Below are 17,915 nucleotides of genomic sequence, written 5' to 3'. Positions count from 1 at the left end.
AATCAAAACAACTTTGAGATATCATCTTACACCTGTCAGAATGGCTAAAGTCAAAAACACCAATGATAGCCTTTGCTGGAGAGGCTGTGGAGGAAGGGGTTCCCTCATCCATTGCTGGTGGGAATGCAATCTTGTGCAACCACTCTGGAAAGCAGTGTTTCGGTTTCTCAGGAAATTCGGGATCAACCTACCCCTGGACCCACCAATACCACTCTTGGGAATATACCCAAGAAATGCCCTATCACATGACAAAAGCATTTGTTCAACTATTTTCATAGCAGTATTATTTGTAATAGCCAGAACCTGGAAACAACCTAGATGCCCTTCAATGAAAGAATGGATGAAGAAAGTATGGAATATATACATATTAGAATATTACTCAGCAGTAAAAAACAAGGACTTCGTGAATTTTGCACACAAATGGATGGAAATAGAAAACACTATCCTGAATGAGGTAAGCCAGACCCAAAAAGAGGAACATGGGATGTACTCACTCATATTTGGTTTCTAGCCATAAATAAGGGGCATTGAGCTTATAATTTACAGTCCTAGAGAAGCTAAATAAGAAGGTGAACCCAAAGAAAAACATATAGGCATCCTCCTGAATATTAACCTGCATCAGGCGATGAAAGGAGACAGAGATAGAGACCCACATTGGAGCACCAGACAGAAATCTCAAGGTCCAAATCAGGAGCAGTAGGAGACGAAGCACGAACAAGGAACTCAGGACTGCGAGGGGTACACCCACACACTGAGACAATGGGGATGTTCTATCGGGAACTCACCAAGGACAGCTGGACTGTGACTGAAAAAGCATGGGATAAAACCGTACTCTCTGAACATGGCGAACAATGAGGGCTGATGAGAAGCCAAGGACAATGGCACGGGGTTTTAACCCTACTTCATGTTCTGGCTTTGTGGGAGCCTAGCCAGTTTGGATGTTCACCTTCCTAGACATGGAAGGAACGGGGAGGATCTTGAACTTTCCACAGAGCAGGGAACCCTGACTGCTCTATGGACTGGAGAGGGAGGGAGAGGAGCTTGGGGTAGGGGGAGAAGGGTGGGAGGAGGGGGAGGGAAATGGGAGGCTGGGAGGAGGCAGATACTTTTTTTTTCTATTCTCAATAAAAAAAAGAATTGGGAAAGTGGTTTGAGTCATTTACTAAAATTATACAAGGCACAAAAGAAGTCTTGACTGATTTCTTGAAAGATTGACCTCAGATATAAATAGAAAAGTATCTGATCCACAAGTCAGACAAATATTAATAGAGTTTTTGGCTTTTGAAACTATTAATTCAGAATGCAAAGCTATTATTAGGCCTTTAAAGGGAAGATTGGAACCAATAAACGAATGGATTCAAAATACGGATGATAGTGGATTTTACATTCATGATGCTATTCTGATAGGAGAAGTAATTTCTAAAAGTTTGAAGAAAAAGCAAAATGTCATATGTTCCAGTTGTGGTAAACAGGGTCACGTGAAAAGGAATTGTAGGCAAGGTATTCCTAGAAACAATGTTTTTTTTTCAGGAATAATTTAAAAATAAGTCCCCAGGATTCTAGAGTATGCAGAAGGTGTGGCAAATGCTGGTATTAAACTGATTAATGCAGATCAATAAGCAACAGGTAAGGTAACACTAGGAATAGGGAAGGTTAAAATCGCCTTCAGGGTGGAGAACACAGGGTGACTGAGGAAGCAGATGCTGCTCTGCACGTAAATGACCTAACCCTTCCCTCAAGCAAGATGAGAAAGCAAGCTTCAAGCTGACATACCTTCAGCTGCTGTCACTTCCTGCTGGGTCAGGGGTTGGAAGACAAGTGGTGTGAGCAGCCTCTGTGGACACATGGAGCCAAGCAACAAGATATGAACTCCCTGAAGAAACCAATGGCACCAGGAACCTTCTGGGAGGAAGAGATTGGTGGGAAGCTGGGCATCCATAAGACAGGAAGGAGAGCACACGGAGAGGAAGGCTTTCTAGACTGAGTCTGACACAGGGAGTGGGGAACTGAGTGAGCTCTCAATCTCAGCAGAATAAAATCTTGACCTTGCAGAGAACAGGATGTGTGATCCTGTAGATGGTGTTAGCTGATCATGTGTGTGTGAGTGTGTGTGTGTGTGTGTGTGTGTCTGTGTCTGTGTGTGTGTCTGTGTGTGTGTGTGTGTGTGTGTGTGTCTGTGTGTGTATGTTTGTGTTTCTTAATAATCCAACTCTGAGTTACACTGGCTCATCCTGAAATTCCTTTCTGGGGGAAGCCAAGAACTATGGCTTGACCTGAGTTTAGGTCTTTGAAAAGAACTCAGCCTGTTGAAGGTGGCAGTGTGCAGCGTGTCTGTGGCCCTCACCCCAATCATGGGCATGTGAAACAGTAAGAATGAACCTAGGAAATATCAAGGTACTTAAAAAAGACCACACACATGACCACATATTTCATTCACAAGAAATGGTCATTACTGGCAAACACCGGCAGAAAGCAGATTACTCACTGATAGGCAGGAGGGTGCGTGTGGGAAATGGATATTGATAATCAGAAGAAAACATAAAAATCAGGGATTGGATGGTGATGACTATCATATAGCTACACAAGCATACTCAAAGGCACAGAACATATGTTTTAAACTATTAGTATCTTGAGAACAAGGGTTTCTGATATAAATACATCTGTCCTGGGTCATAGTTCCTAACCTGACATCACCATAGCCAGGTGGACAAACATCCCCAGGATCTCAGAGACACTCCAATCCAGGGTTCTGACCTCTGTGGGCATCAGACATGCAATTAGTGCACAGACATACATGCAGACAAAACATTCACATACATAAAATACATTACTTTAATTTAAAGTTAAAGAATGTAAGGCACCTAAGGTGCCAAATTTGAGGAGGACTCTCATTAGTTGTTCAAATACACTGTGCCCTGTCCAGGGATGGAGGACTCGATGTTCTGTGCAAGTATGCCTCCATGTCTGTTTCTGCCATTTGACAAGGAGAAGTCCTCCAATGGAGCAGTATATACTCCAGCATTTGCGAAGGTCTCTTCTGGAAGTTAGCACCAGGATTGTGTGTCAGGGTCTATGCTAGTGCAAACCTAACAGGACACCTGGAGCCAACTTCTTCACAGCTGAACCTCTTGCATGGAAGGAGGCTTGTAATCAGCTACAGCTTCTGGACTCTTTTGGCACCCTGGAGAAGCTTCTCCCTTGGTGCCCTGTCATTCAGAGACCCTAAGCTTTCACTGTTTTTTTTTCCATTCTTCAGGACCCAGGTGTTCCCCACTCCCACCCATCCCCAGCCAGCAGAGGACAGAACTGGATGAGATCTGGTCAGGTCACTGTCTCCACCCTTGGCTTGGGGCTCTGAGATGATGTCACCACCCTGCAGTGAATAAAGAAGCTTCCTGAACAGCTTAGGCTGCTAGACTGCACTCCAGGAGCATCAAGCCTTGAACACTGCACTTGGAGGCTGTAAAGGAGACAGGTGAGGATGCCTGGCTCAGTCCAATTCTATGGGACCAGCAGAGTCCATGTTTAGTAGAACCAGCCTGAGTCGGGGGAAGGAACTCCAGGAACCGAACGTTAGTGAAAGTGACAGAGGGCACGTGGTACCTGGTGGCTATTCACATAAGAAAATTCTCTAGAAACCCAGTTGGCCATTGGCAGTGAGCCTGGGCTTAGTGCTGTAATCCTGACGCTGTATTTATTCATCTCAGTCAGGCATAGGTGCTGCTGGGTCTCAGTGGTTTTCTCCATTGTCTTCTCTCCTGTTACCTCTCTGGTCCGATCACCAAGCCCATTTGACTACCTCAGCCCTCTCCTCAAGTATCTGTGAATTAACTCCTTTCTTCTGTGTGCTCTAAAGGTCAGCTGGCTTGCTCCAATCTGAGCTCTGCTCATTCCCTCCTTAAAATAAGTGATCCCATGTTAACTGCATGTGACCTGGATGTTCATGGCTGTTTTCTTCTTCCCTTCCTCTGTCTTCCTTCTCCTCTTTATCCTTGACCTCACCATCTTCACAGAGAAAAGCTAGACTGTATGGAAGGAGACTAGAGTCCCTCTCTCTCAGCTGTGTCCTGTGCGTGCAGTCCTGAAGATCTGACCTTCTACCTACCTACACATATGGGACAGATGCTAGTTTGGTCTGCTGCCGTGACCACACTTAGATAATAACCTTATAATTGGAAGGACTGTGACTGAGAACGAATTTGTAAAATCCAATTTTATGTTCTTATAACTTTGAAATGAGAACCAAGAGTCCCAGATTTCCCTTAGTCAGATCAGTGAACCTCCAGCGCTGTACTGAGTACCATTTCTTCTTTGCCTCCAGACTCTGCATCATGAACACTCTGTCTGAAGCAAACGGCACCTTTGCCATCCACCTTTTAAAGATCCTTTGTCAGAACAACCCTTCGAAAAATGTATGTTACTCTCCTGTGAGCGTCTCCTCTGCTCTAGCTATGGTCCTCTTGGGGGCGAATGGAGACACCGCAGTCCAGATATCACAGGTAAGTTCCCTGTCACCTGACACCCATTTCACATACCTAAGAGCTGCAGAGAAGCAAGGATAGGAATATGCATAACCAGTTTCATGGGACAGGGGCTAAAATGAAGGAAGAGAATATTCTCCAGTAAGACTTCTTTAAAGCAATGATTTTTTCATGAGTAATGACTTGATAAGGTCTCAAAATTGTCTCCAGACTTCACTTAGAATATGGTGCATAAATACATTCATGGTAGGTATTGTGGCAAGGCTTCAAATTCCAGTTTCTAAGGAGATGTAGACAGGATGATCACAAGTTCAAGGCTACCTGCACAACTTAGTTCCACACGAGGTTTGTCTGTATTTTTGTGTAATGGAAGGAGGGTGTGGCAATTACAACTCAGTTGTAGAACTCCTGGAGAATGTTTTTTTTTTTCCATTGATGTTTTTATTTTATTTTATTTTTTTTAAATTTTTTTATTGATAAAAGGAGGATAAAGAAAAGAAAAAAAAACAAATTTCCACCTCTTCCCACCAGCCTCCCATTTCCCTCCCCCTCCTCCCACTCTTCTCCCCCTCCTCCCACCCCTCTCCCCTTTCCCCCACTCCTCTCCCCCTCCCTTTCCAGTCCAAAGAGCTGTCAGGGTTCCCTGCCCTGTGGTACGTCCTAGGTCCTCCCCCCTCCATCCATATCTAGGAAGGTGAACATCCAGACTGGCTAGGCTCCCACCAAGCCAGCACATTGCGTAGGATCAAAACCGCGTGCCATTGTCCTTGGCGTCTCATCAGCCCTCATTGTTCGCCATGTTCCGAGAGTCCAGTTTTATCCCATGCTTTTTCTGGTAACAGTCCAGCTGGCCTTGGTGAGCTCCCAGTAGATCATCTCCACTGTCTCAGTGGGTGGGTGCACTCCTCGTGGTCCCGACATCTTTGCTCATGTTCTCACTCCTTCTGCTCCTCATTGGGACCTTGGGAGCTCAGTCCAGTGCTCCAGTGTGGGTCTCTGTCTCTATCTCCATCCATCGCCAGATGCACGTTCTAGGATGATATGCAATATATTCGTCAGTATTGCTCTAGGGTAGGGTCATTTCAGGTTCCCTATCCTCAGCTGCCCAGGGAACTAACTGGGGACCTCAGCTTGGGCACCTGGGAGCCCCTCTAGGGTCAAGTCTCCTGCCCACCCTAAAGTGGGTCCCTTAACTAAGAATTGTGGTTCCGTGCTCCCCTATCCAACCTTCCTTTATCCCGATCCTCCTGTTTCCCCAAGTCCACCCTCCTTCCCTTCTACCTTTTCTCTCCCCATCTCCCCTAACCCCCATCCCACCCCACCCCCAAGATCCCACTTTTCCCCCCGGCAATTTTGTCTACTTCCCTTATCCAAGAGGATAACTATATGTTTTTCCTTGGGTTCACCGTCTTACTTAGCTTCTTTAGATTTGCCTATTGTAGACTCCGTGAACCCTATTTATGGCTAGAAACCAATTATGAGTGAGTACATCCCATGTTCGTCTTTTTGGGCCTGGGATACCTCACTCAGGATAGTGTTTTCTATTTCCATCCATTTGCATGCAAAATTCGAGAAGTCATTGTTTTTTACCGCAGCGTAGTACTCTAGTGTGTATATATTCCATACTTTCTTCATCCATTCTTCCATTGAAAGGCATCTAGGTTGTTTCCAGGTTCTGGCTATTACAAATAATACTGCTATGAACATAGTTGAACAAATGCTTTTGACATGTGATAGAGCATCTCTTGGGTAAATTCCCAAGAGTGGTATTGCTGGGTCCAGGGGTAGGTTGATCCCGAATTTCCGGAGAAACCGAAACACTGACTTCCACAGTGGTTGCACAAGATTGCATTCCCACCAGCAATGGATGAGGGTACCCCTTCCTCCACAGCCTCTCCAGCAAAGGCTATCCTTGGTGTTTTTGACTTTAGCCAATCTTACAGGTGTAAGATGATATCTCAAAGTTGTTTTGATTTGCATTTCCCTGATCGCTAAGGAGGTTGAGCATGACCTTAAGTGTCTTTTGGCCATTTGAACTTCTTCTGTTGAGAATTCTCTGTTCAGTTCAGCACCCCATTTTTTAATTGGGTTAATTAGCATTTTAAAGTCTAGTTTCATGAGTTCTCTATATATTTTGGAGATCAGACCTTTGTCTGTTGCAGGGTTGGTGAAGATCTTCTCCCAGTCAGTAGGTTGCCTTTGTGTCTTAGTGACAGTGTCCTTTGCTTTACAGAAGCTTCTCAGTTTTAGTAGGCCCCATTTATTCAATGTTGCCCTTAATGTCTGTGCTTCTGGGGTTATACCTAAGAAGCGATCGCCTGTGCCCATCTGTTGTAGAGTATTGCCCACTTTCTCTTCTATCAGATTCAGTGTTTTCGGGCTGATATTGAGGTCTTTAATCCATTTGGACTTGAGTTTTGTGCACGGTGATAGATATGGGTCTATTTTCATTCTTCTACAGGTTGACATCCAGTTGTGCCAGCACCATTTGTTGAAGATGCTTTCTTTCTTCCAATGTAAACTTTTAGCTCCTTTATCGAAAATGAGGTGTTCATAGGTTTGTGGGATAAAGTCCGGGTCTTCTATACGATTCCATTGGTCGACTTCTCTGTTTTTATGCCAGTACCACCCTGTTTTCATTACTGTAGCTCGGTAATAGAGTTTGAAGTCAGGGATGGTAATGCCTCCAGAAGATCCTTTATTGTATAGGATTGTTTTGGCTATCCTGGGTTTTTTGTTTTTCCATATAAAGTTGATTATTGTCCTCTCCAGATCTGTGAAGAATTTTGATGGGATCTTGATGGGGATTGCATTGAATCTATAAATTGCCTTTGGTAGAATTGCCATTTTTACTATGTTGATCCTCCCAATCCAAGAGCAAGGGATGTCCATCCATTTTTAGGTATCCTCTTCAATTTCTTTCTTCAATGCCTTAAAGTTCTTGTCAAATAGATCTTTCACTTCCTTGGTTAGATTTACCCCAAGATATTTTATGCTGTTTGTGGCTATCGTGAATGGAGAAGCTTCTCTGATTTCCCTCTCTGCTTCCATATCCTTTGAGTATAGGAGGGCGACTGATTTTTTGGAGTTGATCTTGTATCCTGCCACATTACTAAAGCTGTTTATCAGCTGTAAAAGTTCTTTGGTGGAATTTTAGGGGTCGCTTATGTACACTATCATATCATCTGCGAATAACGAAAGTTTAACTTCTTCATTTCCAATTCGAATCCCCTTGATCCCATTATGCTGTCTTATTGCTATTGCTAGAACTTCCAGCACTATATTGAAGAGGTATGGCGAAAGTGGGCAGCCTTGTCGTGTTCCTGAGTTAAGCGGGATGGCTTTGAGTTTCTCTCCATTTAATTTGATGTTAGCTGTCGGCTTGCTGTATATAGCTTTTATTATATTTAGTTATGACCCTTGAATCCCTAATCTCTCCAAGACTTTTAACATAAATGGATGTTGAATTTTGTCAAATGCTTTTTCAGCATCTAATGAAATGATCATATGGTTTTTTTCTTTCAGTTTATTTATATGATGGATTACATTGATAGATTTTCGTATGTTGAACCAGCCCTGCATCTCAGGAATGAAGCCTACTTGATCATAATGGATACTGGAGAATGTTTAAGGCCTTTTGTTTAGTCCCAAGTACTTCAGAGAAAAAAAATGACAAATATATTTGAAACACAGATTTCTTAGATCTAATTCATTTTTAGAGCAATAGAGTTTGTTACAATTTATTAGAAAGTGAGACTAATACCTGCTTTTAATTATTTTGATATCAATTGTCTTTACATCGGAATCTCATATCCTGCCTTAAACATCTCTTATTTGCTTGCAAATTCTGTTTACAACCAAAATTCTTCATTACGGATGTCATACTATTTCATTGTTTTCATTCACAGACGCTTGGTTTAAACACAGAAGAAGACATTCATCAGGGCTTCCAGTGGCTTCTAATAAACCTGAACAAGCCAGAAAAAAAATACTTGCTTAGAATGGCCAATAGGATCTTTGCAGACAACACTTGTGAATTACCCCCAGTAAGTTGAATCAGTAGAATGACATCAATTGCTTTGAAAATAATTGTTGCTATAGAGAAGGATCCCAGAGATCTTGAGGAAATGAAGGGCAAACTTTTAGCCAGAGCGATTGTACAAATCTATAAGACCTCCATTTAGAAGACTGAGACAAGACAGACACGCGCTCTAGGACAGCATAGTCTCCATAGTGAGACTCGACTCCCTAACTTTGACCAAACCAAAATTCTATAACGATACTTTGAAATATTTTAAATCTAATTTTGTGTAATTTTTATTTATTCAGGTCTGGCTATTCTCACTTACAAAGGCCTAGTACAAAAAGATGCTTGTTCTTTAAAGTGATATCTACACTCATTTTAGTTTTGTTCTTTAATGTCTTAATATTCAGAAGGTCAGGTTCCTTGCAGACACTTTATTTGCCCATGTTACCTTTCTGAACATTTTCTCTCCAAAGACCTATAAGGAGTCCTGTCTTCAGTTCTATCACTCGGAGCTGGAGCAGCTGTCCTTTGCCAAAGATCCAGAGGAGTCCAGGAAGCACATAAACACGTGGGTCTCCAAACAGACTGAAGGTCAGAATTTCAAGTTATTCACACCCCACATTCTTGTCCTTTCCATCCACCCCTCCCTCTTCTTCCTTCCCTCCTCTTTCTTTTAACTTCCCTTCTCCCTCATGGACTAATCTCATGTTATTTCAGGGAGTCAAAGAGATGTAGACTCACATCATGATATGTGGTATAATTTAGACCTTAGTGAATTCATGGAGGTTTTATTCAGACAGTTAGATTTGAAACATAGGGTTATTTGTATATTTCTTTCGTTTTAAAAATGGTTTGTATTTATTTTATGTGCATTGGTTTTTGCCTATATGTGTATCTGTAAGGGTGTTGTATTCCCTGGAACTGGAGTTACAGACAGCTGGGAGCTACCATGGGGGTGCTGGGAACTGAACTTGGGACCTCTTGAAGAGCAGTCAGTGCTCTGAATTGCTGAGCCATCTCTCCTGCCCAGTTTTGTGTATTTCTTCAGGACAGAGGGATGATAGTAATGCCATGAGAAATCATGGGCCTGATGTCAAGTTGAACAGCTTACATTAGAAGACAGGGGTGGTCTGCGGTGTTGACAGGTCATGTGATTCCACCATGGAGATTCATGTAGAGATCTTCCTCATAAGTCTTCTCTAGGCTCCCACTTCCTAAGGTCTGTATTGCCCCGGGCCCCACCACCATTATGTAGAAGAGGATTCCTGTTTCTGATTCTACCCTTCCTGCCTCAGATCCCTCACTTACATGTGGTGAAATCAGCCTTAATTTCCATTGAAAATACTCTATCAGGGCTGCTCAGCTACATTGATCTAAAAGAACTTTCCATTGGGTTAAGCCGTATTTGTTTCTATTTTAAAAATAACTGTTTGAGAATTGGTCTCACAGATCTTTGAGAGCATTGTCTGATATTTAAACCATCCAAACAGCTCTACCCAAATAAGTACATTCCTATTTGTGCTAACAGAGTGACAATAAAAATGAGAATCTTTTCTTAAAGACTCCGCAATTATTTGCCCATTTCTTGTTAGAGTCTTACCTCTTCTATACTTTTAATATTATAAATGAGCAGGATTCTCTTGACCATTGATGGGATCTCCATTAAAGGAGAAGAAGGGAATCTGTTCTCTTGCCTATGTTGTTTCTTTTGGTGTTGGAGAGTGTAGAATAGTAATAGCTATTCAACAAACTACTTTCTGCCTTTGAGTCTCTGACATGTTGTGCTATGCTAGAATTGGGCATGGCCATGGTATTCTAGATAAGACTCTGTATGTAACATTAGTGTATTACTCTGTGATCTCTAGAGGAACAAAATGAATATATAATACAGAAGGGATTTAAAAGATTGGCATATAAAACACAGGCTGACTGGATGTAGGGGGGATGGCCTTGGACTTCACAAAGGGCAGAGTTGCCTGCCCTCTCTTAAGGAGTAATCCCACAATGATCATCTGCCCGTGGTATGTTTGAGAATCTGGGAGCATTTCCATTCTCTATGAGCCTGAAGATCTTATAAGACTCAGTCTGGCATGGAAAGCCTAGAAGATTCTAGAATGCCACTAGTCTTTGTCCACATGAAGGCCAATGTTACTGAGTCCCAGTGTCAGCTAAAAACGGTAGGCCTAGGGCACAAAGAGCATAGATGCACTCAACAGTGAGGGCTGAAGGCAGGCAGGCAAAAGCAGTGCTGCTTCTCCCTCAGTCCTTTAGTCGGGGCAGCAAGAAAGGCATTGCCCACTTTGGGGAGTGTCTTCCCTCTTAGTCACTTTCCTGAAAAATGTCTCCACAGGACTGCCCAGAGACATGTCTCTTAGTTGATTCAGACTGTCAAGACAGTAACCACCAGAGCATCCAAGGTTAATCATTGGTCCCCTGTGACCCCTTCTTCTGCTTCTTTATTCTCCATCCTGGAGTCACTTTTTCTGCTTTTTCCAAACCTGCTTTCTGTGAGAGACTTGGAAATCATTCAGCACCCTCATCTTCAGGATGGTCATTCGGTGCACATGATCTCCAGTCATGCAATGATGCTGGCTTCCTGTTTTCTTTTGTTTCTTTTTTTTTTTTTTAGCAAAATTTGAAAGTGATTCTTGAATCTGCCCAGATGTAACATCATCTTATTTCTCACGACTGTATAAAACGAACCTGAATGATGTCTCTGCTTTTTCAAAAGGGAAAATTCCAGAGTTGTTGTCAGATGGTTCAGTTGACTCAGAGACCAGGCTGGTTCTTGTCAACGCCTTATATTTCAAAGGAAAGTGGCATCAACAGTTTTACAAAGAAAGCACAAGGGAAATGCCCTTTAAAATAAACCAGGTAAGGAACAGTATCCAAAAGTTATGCCAGTGTGTCAAAGAACTTGCATGGAAATGTGTAAAGGTGAGTGTGTAGCTCTGGGGTTCAGTGGTAGATATCGCATGTCTTGTGGGGTGCTGAGCTTGATCCTCAGCCTAGAAACATGGAGAATAGGAAGGCACATAAAACCATTAGAAACTAATATTTTTGAATGCAAGGTTAAAATATAGAAAATTGATAGGAATATAGAACATTCACGGCCTATATTATTTTTTATCCTTTTGGGGGCAATTTCCACTTTTGACAATTTCTTGTGTGACCATTGCTTCTACCTCTCTCTAAACTAAATTTTCCTTATGTACAAAAATGTCAGATATGATTTCTTATATTATATTAGTATAATATATAGATGAAGCATGATACATAGTAGAAAGGCTGTTTTCTGAGAAGATGTATCTGTCTGGAGTATCATTTACACCACTATGGAAATATCCCAGTCTAATGTATGAAAACTTTTCTTTTAAACACAGTTGATTATGCCTCCTTAGATACAATGACTGACAATAGTGGATGGTGAAATCCTATTTCTGGTGTGATAGTAGCTGACTTTCTATTAGTGAAACAAACTATCTCAGATAATCAACTTAAAGTAGGAAATATTTAATGGAGCTCATGATCCCAGTAGTTTCAGTCTGAGTCAGTGGGTGCAAGAACTTAGGGTTTCGGTGGTACAGTACAACATGCAGTGAAAATGCATGGTGGTGTTTGGTCACCTCACAGCAGTCAGGAAGCAAAAGAAAGAGGGTGCATTGTCAAAATCCTCTTCGGGGGCAGCCTCTCTCCAAAACCTAACTCTTCTCTAATAGGCCCTGTGTCCTAATGGATTGTTCAGACCCCAGTAGTGTGAACCTGTGGACAATGGCTTTGAAACATGAGACTTGGTGGAACATTATAGGTCCAACTATGACTTTAAAATATTAATAATTGAATGACACATTTCTCCTGCTGGTAACGCATGATGTTTCCTAAGTACATCTCTGCTAGGTTGGTGTTTTGTTAACTGGAGACAAAACAGAGCCATTTGAGAAGACTGATGCTACATGGAGAAACTGCCTCCATAAGATTGGCATTGAGACAAGTCTATGGGGCACATTTCTTAATAATTGGTGTGGATCCATCCCACTCTGGCTAGTGCCAACCCTGGGCAGGAGGTCGTGAGCTGTGTATGAAAGCTGGCTGAGAAATCCATGGGGAACAAGCCAATAAGCAGCACTCCTCCGTGGTTTCTGACTCAGCTCCTGCTCAGAATTCCCTCAGGGATGGAATGTGCCCTGAGAGTTGTAAGATGAGAGACCCCGTTTCTACCCATGCTGTTTTGGTCAAGGACTTTTACCACCACATAGAATCCTATCTACTACAGTTCCATATCTGCTTACAACAACTATTTTAATGAAAGCAGGAAGAGACTGGTAGACTTTAACTAAGTGTTCACTGGGTCATGATTAGTGTTGTCATTGTGCGTGATGAGAACACTGCTGGCATTAACTTCAGCTCATTTGGAAACGTTTTGACCTCTCTTAATAATGTATTTTATGTCCTGGGTTCATCTGTTCAGAGTGAGAAAAGACCAGTGCAGATGATGTATCAGGAAGACACATTTAACCACGCCTACATGAATGAAGTACAGGCACAGGTGCTGGTGATGCCCTATGAGGGCCTGGAGCTGAGCTTTGTGGTCCTGCTCCCGGATGATGGTGTGGACCTCAGCCAGGTGAGACCGTAGAGGTTGTATTATTAGACACTCTAAATGTCTTCTATAAGAATGCAGTGTCTGTTCTCATTAGACAATAATTAATTCTTTTCATCTTGGCAACTTCATGGAGAGGGGGTAGTTCTAACAGACTGAGCTTCGAATTGTGTCCAGGTACAAGGTTTTAATGTGTTCAAGACTCCTATTGTGGGTTGTGTGACTTTGCCATATATTATAACTTCATCACAAGGATATGATATGATGATCACTATCTGACAGGATGAAATGAGAGAAATTCAGGCAGCAAACTTAGCATAGTGCTTGGAAAATAACACCACTCTGTAAAGAAAACTTCATCGTGATCCTTGTTATTATTTTATTTTAAAATATTAGAACATAAAATATACAGAAAAATAATGCACTTTAACCTAACAAAGTGGAAGAGGAGGAGCTACATCTGCAGATAGAAGAGTCAGGCAGATCATTATGAAACTTCTTGCTCTTCCTTGCAGCTGGATGCCCCACTATATGACAGCCAGACTCTGAATGGAGGGCAGTGCAGTGTGAAAGATCTAAGGGGTCTTTGTAATCAGAACAGATTCCCTGGCTCTTCTCATCCAGCTCCCTAACAGTGGCATGGCATATGTAGTGTTAGTATTTCATCACTGATAAAATGCCTAACAAAAATAACATTGGAGGGGAAGGATTTATGTAGGCATACAGATTTAGAGAGCTCCTTTCAAATTACCTGTCCGCATTTTACAGTTCCATTGAGGCAGGTGCATTTGGCAGACATCACAGGCCTTTTAGTAATCAGGAAGCAGAAAAATAAGAAGGGACGAAAAACCAAGGACATCCTTCAAAGGTAACCTCCAGGAACTGATTCCTTCATTCTTCTAGACCCCCCTGATGCCTAAAAAAAAGGTACAAAGAGCTGCAGAGCAAGCATTTACTATGAGAGTTTTCTGAGAAATTTCACATTTAAGTCACGCAACCCAAAAAACACAATCTAAACTGGAATAGACCTCCCTTCCAGTGGGTTGAGGAGAAGATGGCCAGGTCTTCCTACCTCTCAGGCTGATGACCTCCATACACATCAGGGGAGCCACACACTAGCAGGACAGTGGGACACTCATGCTGTCTGGCCATGTGAAGAGACAGTGCCCCATGTGGGATAATGGCACAGTCTGTGAACAGGAAGTGGCTATGAAACTCTGGGTAAGACCTCAACTGTGAATCTGACAGTCTCTAAATCTGATTTGTCAGGTGGAAAACAATCTCACCTTTGAGAAGTTAACAGCCTGGACCAAACCAGACTATATGAAGAGAATTTATATAAAGGTTTACCTTCCAAAATTTAAATTGGAAGAGGATTATAAAATGGAGTCCGTGTTTCAGCACTTGAGAATGGTAGATGTCTTCCAAGGAAGCAAGGCTGATTCATCAGCAATGTCTCCACAGAAAGACCTATGTCTGTCCAAGTTTGTTCACAAGACTGTTGTGGAGGTCAATGAAGAAGGCACTGAAGCTGCAGCAGCCTCGGCCATCATTAGTTATGACTGTGGCCTTGAAACTGACTTAACATTCCGTGCAGACCGCCCCTTCCTGTTCTTCATCAAGCACAATGAAACCAATAGCCTCCTGTTCTGTGGCAGGTTCTCCTCTCCATAGGCACAATTACCATGTCAGGAACAGTTCTCAATTCAGCATCTTGACAACTTCTGTAACGCTGTGAGGATGGGCATATGGCGGAACCATGTTCCAAGGTGAGGGCCCATTTCTCCTGGCACGCTGATATTCAGATGTCCTCATTCATCTCCCCCGTTCCTGACCTCATCTATGGCATTTGCCAGGTCTTAGGGCCACAGAGTGCTTTGGTTCCCTGTTATGTCAAACAACAGAAGAGGCAAACAATTCCACTAGGTAGCCACAAAGTTGTCTATGGTGACCCTAATAAGCACTACACACAGTGCACAGACAAATCATGCCAACTATATACTCAGTGCTCTCCTGGCTCCTCACCTCCTGCCATCACTTGTCCTAATCTGTACTCATCATAGTGAACACTTCTGTGGATGATGACAGCTATTGCAGTTTTCCCAGTGATTGGTCCTTAATGCACACTTTAATATTACTTTTCTTTGCTGTCCACCTGTCACCAGGGGTGTGCCCACCACTGTGCTAGACTTGGGGACAGATGCAGACAGTGTGGTCCTCTAACAGTTGGACTTCCCTACTTTCTCTCAAATTATCTATCTGCCATGACAGCTACCTTGAACTACTATATTTTCCCCTGCTGAAGTCATGATTCTGTAAACTATTGTTTTTATCCACAAGCAATTGTACTAATCAAGTTCTGTGGCATCCTAATGACCATTTCAAAATAAATTTTGTTTTCTCACCAAACATGTATGCTGCTGAATAAATAAGAGAGGGACGTCTGAGTTTGCATTTGCTTTAATTAAAAATATCAACCTTGGATGAGGAGGCAGAGTCAGCAACTAGCTGATAGAATGTAATCATAGAGACAGAGGTCGTCTGGAAGACAGATGGAGAGATACACAGGTGGTAGGGACGGACTTTCAGCATGGCAGGTTTTTGGTTTTTTGTTTGTTGGTTTTTGGTTTGATGGACCAGAAGGAAGACAGTGGCAAGGAGGAATTATCAGCAAGTTGCTCTTTAATCTCTGACTTAGCAGGTTTCACCCAGCCTCTGACTTCTGGGTTTTATTAATACATAGGAACAATTGATGCTTATTTAAAACTACATCTATTGACAGTGATAGGAGCAGATCTGGTAGGATGTAAAAGTCCTGCCGGGTGGCTACTAGAGAAACACGTCAATAACTATGGTGTCGCAATTATTGGCTGAGACAGCAGTAGATGCAGAGCAAAGCCCCGCACAAAACTGAATCTGCCACCTCCATGTGTCATGGTGACTTTGATAGCCAAGTCTCAAAATCCTGTATCTCTGAGGGTTGTAATCACTGGTTCCAGTTTAGCAGGGATTTGAATGTCTTTTGGGTAATGATAATGTTAAAATATTGTTTTGTGCTATCCTGCTACATCGAAACGCTTGCTCCAGAGTTGGAAATTGACTGTACTGATAGCTGATCCACCTTAGTCTATGGCAGGAGATAAAAAAGCGAGACAAAACAGCTTTAAAAAGATAGAATATTAGCTTCACTTAACTGCCTAAAACTTTTGCTAAGATATAAACTTTATCTCAAGACTTATGCAACTATTGTATGAATTTTCTATACCCCAAGATTTAAAAGCTTATTTAAAGCCGTTAAAAATCTATAGAATCTGTAATAAAAATTGACTTAAAACTTACAACACAGAGTTAATGATTAAATATTTATACACATGATGGAGGAAGGTCATTGGCTAATAAAGGAACTGCCTTGGCCCATTTTATTGGTTAGAAGATAGGTGGGAGGAGTAGACAGAACAGAATGCTGGGAGGAAGAGGAAGTGAGCTCAGACTCCACAGCTCTCCTCTCAGGAGCAGACACCTCAGAGAGATGCAATGCTCCGCTCTCCCCGGCAGATGCACGCGATGTAGCAAGCCGCCAGGTTAGACATGCTGAACCTTTCCCGGTAAGACCGGTGCTCACAGATTATTAGAGATGGGTTGATCGGGATGTGAGAATTAGCCTGTAAGGGCTAGAGCTAAAGGGCCAAGCAGTGTTTAAAAGAATACAGTGTACGAGTAATTATTTCGGGGCATAAGCTAGCCGAGCAGGCAGCCGGGGTGCTGGGGATGCAGCCCCGACGCCCCTTATTACTACATACACACGTAACCTTACCATTCGGGTTGTAAAATTCAGCAATAGACAGCACCACCATCATAAATGAAAACAAAACACCCAATCAATCAAGTCTACAGTCTGGGACAGTCTCTGAATACAAAACCCTTGCTTTTCAACCTCTGTAGTTCTGCTTCTGGCTAACTGTTTGTTGATTGAAAACTCCATACCTGAAACATGTTTATGTTTTATGCATAAAGCTCACCCTGAGAACACCTCGACAAAGAATCACTAAGAATGTATTTCTAGCAGCTGGGAGGCAGTGGCACATGCCATTAATACCACGTGTGGGAGGCAGAGGCAGGTGGATTTTTGTGTTCAAGGCCAGCCTGGTCTACAGAGCAAGTTCCAGAACAACCAGAGCTATAAAGAGAAATCCTGTCTCAAAAAAAAAAAAAGAAAAGAAAGAAAGAAAGAAAAAGAAAAAAGAGGATATGTCTAGCCTCCCTGACTATGAATTTTGTTAAACATTATCTATTTTTATAAATTGAGTCATAGAAAAAAACAGTGATTTTTCTGGAAAGTACCCTATGAAAGGACCAAAAAAGTTAAATCACCAGTTTCCCCCATGGACTGTATTTACAATTTACACTAAAAGAGCTATAATCAAGAATTGTAATATTTATAGGTCAAATTAACAGGTACAAAACTGTAAAATCCTAATCTACAAATTACTAACTTGTCGTAAACACTTAAAGATAATTAAGACATACAGATTAATACTCACCTTATAAAGGATGAGATTCTAGAAAACATAAAAGTGAGTGAGGCAACCGAGAAAGACAAATATCATATATACTCACTCAAAAGTGGCTTTTAGACATAAAGCAAAGAAAAACAGCCTACAAATCACCCTCCCAGAGAACCTAGAAAACAATGAGAACCCTAATCTACATGGAAATGAGGATCTAATCTACATGGGAAGTAGAAAAAGACAAGATCTTCTGAGTAAACTGGAAGCATGGGGACCATGTGAGAGGGTTGAATGGGAGG

At 42.1% G+C, this 17,915-nt stretch overlaps 1 protein-coding gene across 1 annotated transcript; it reads left to right on the top strand.

The window, feature by feature from the left end:
* The first annotated feature begins 4,325 nt into the window (after nucleotides 1-4,325).
* LOC142848787 (serpin B9-like) lies at nucleotides 4,326-14,782 on the top strand. Its single transcript, XM_075970963.1, has 6 exons — nucleotides 4,326-4,499; nucleotides 8,390-8,527; nucleotides 8,982-9,099; nucleotides 11,240-11,382; nucleotides 12,977-13,132; nucleotides 14,378-14,782. Exons 1-6 carry the CDS (start codon nucleotides 4,332-4,334, stop codon nucleotides 14,780-14,782), a joined length of 1,128 nt encoding a protein of 375 aa, XP_075827078.1. The 5' UTR covers nucleotides 4,326-4,331.
* Nucleotides 14,783-17,915: the final 3,133 nt, after the last annotated feature.

Source organism: Microtus pennsylvanicus, chromosome 4 (assembly GCF_037038515.1).
Source record: "Microtus pennsylvanicus isolate mMicPen1 chromosome 4, mMicPen1.hap1, whole genome shotgun sequence".
In the NCBI taxonomy this organism is placed as follows: Eukaryota; Metazoa; Chordata; class Mammalia; order Rodentia; family Cricetidae; genus Microtus; species Microtus pennsylvanicus.
This window is presented reverse-complemented; position numbering and strand designations above follow the sequence as displayed.

Bases quoted from the DNA above. Each gene is read 5' to 3' on its own strand.
- LOC142848787 (XM_075970963.1), top strand. From the start codon at position 4,332: ATGAACACTCTGTCTGAAGCAAACGGCACCTTTGCCATCCACCTTTTA. The intron at 8,528-8,981 runs GTAAGTTGAATC...TTCTCTCCAAAG, and splicing joins ACACTTGTGAATTACCCCCA to ACCTATAAGGAGTCCTGTCT. The intron at 9,100-11,239 runs GTCAGAATTTCA...CTTTTTCAAAAG, and splicing joins GGTCTCCAAACAGACTGAAG to GGAAAATTCCAGAGTTGTTG.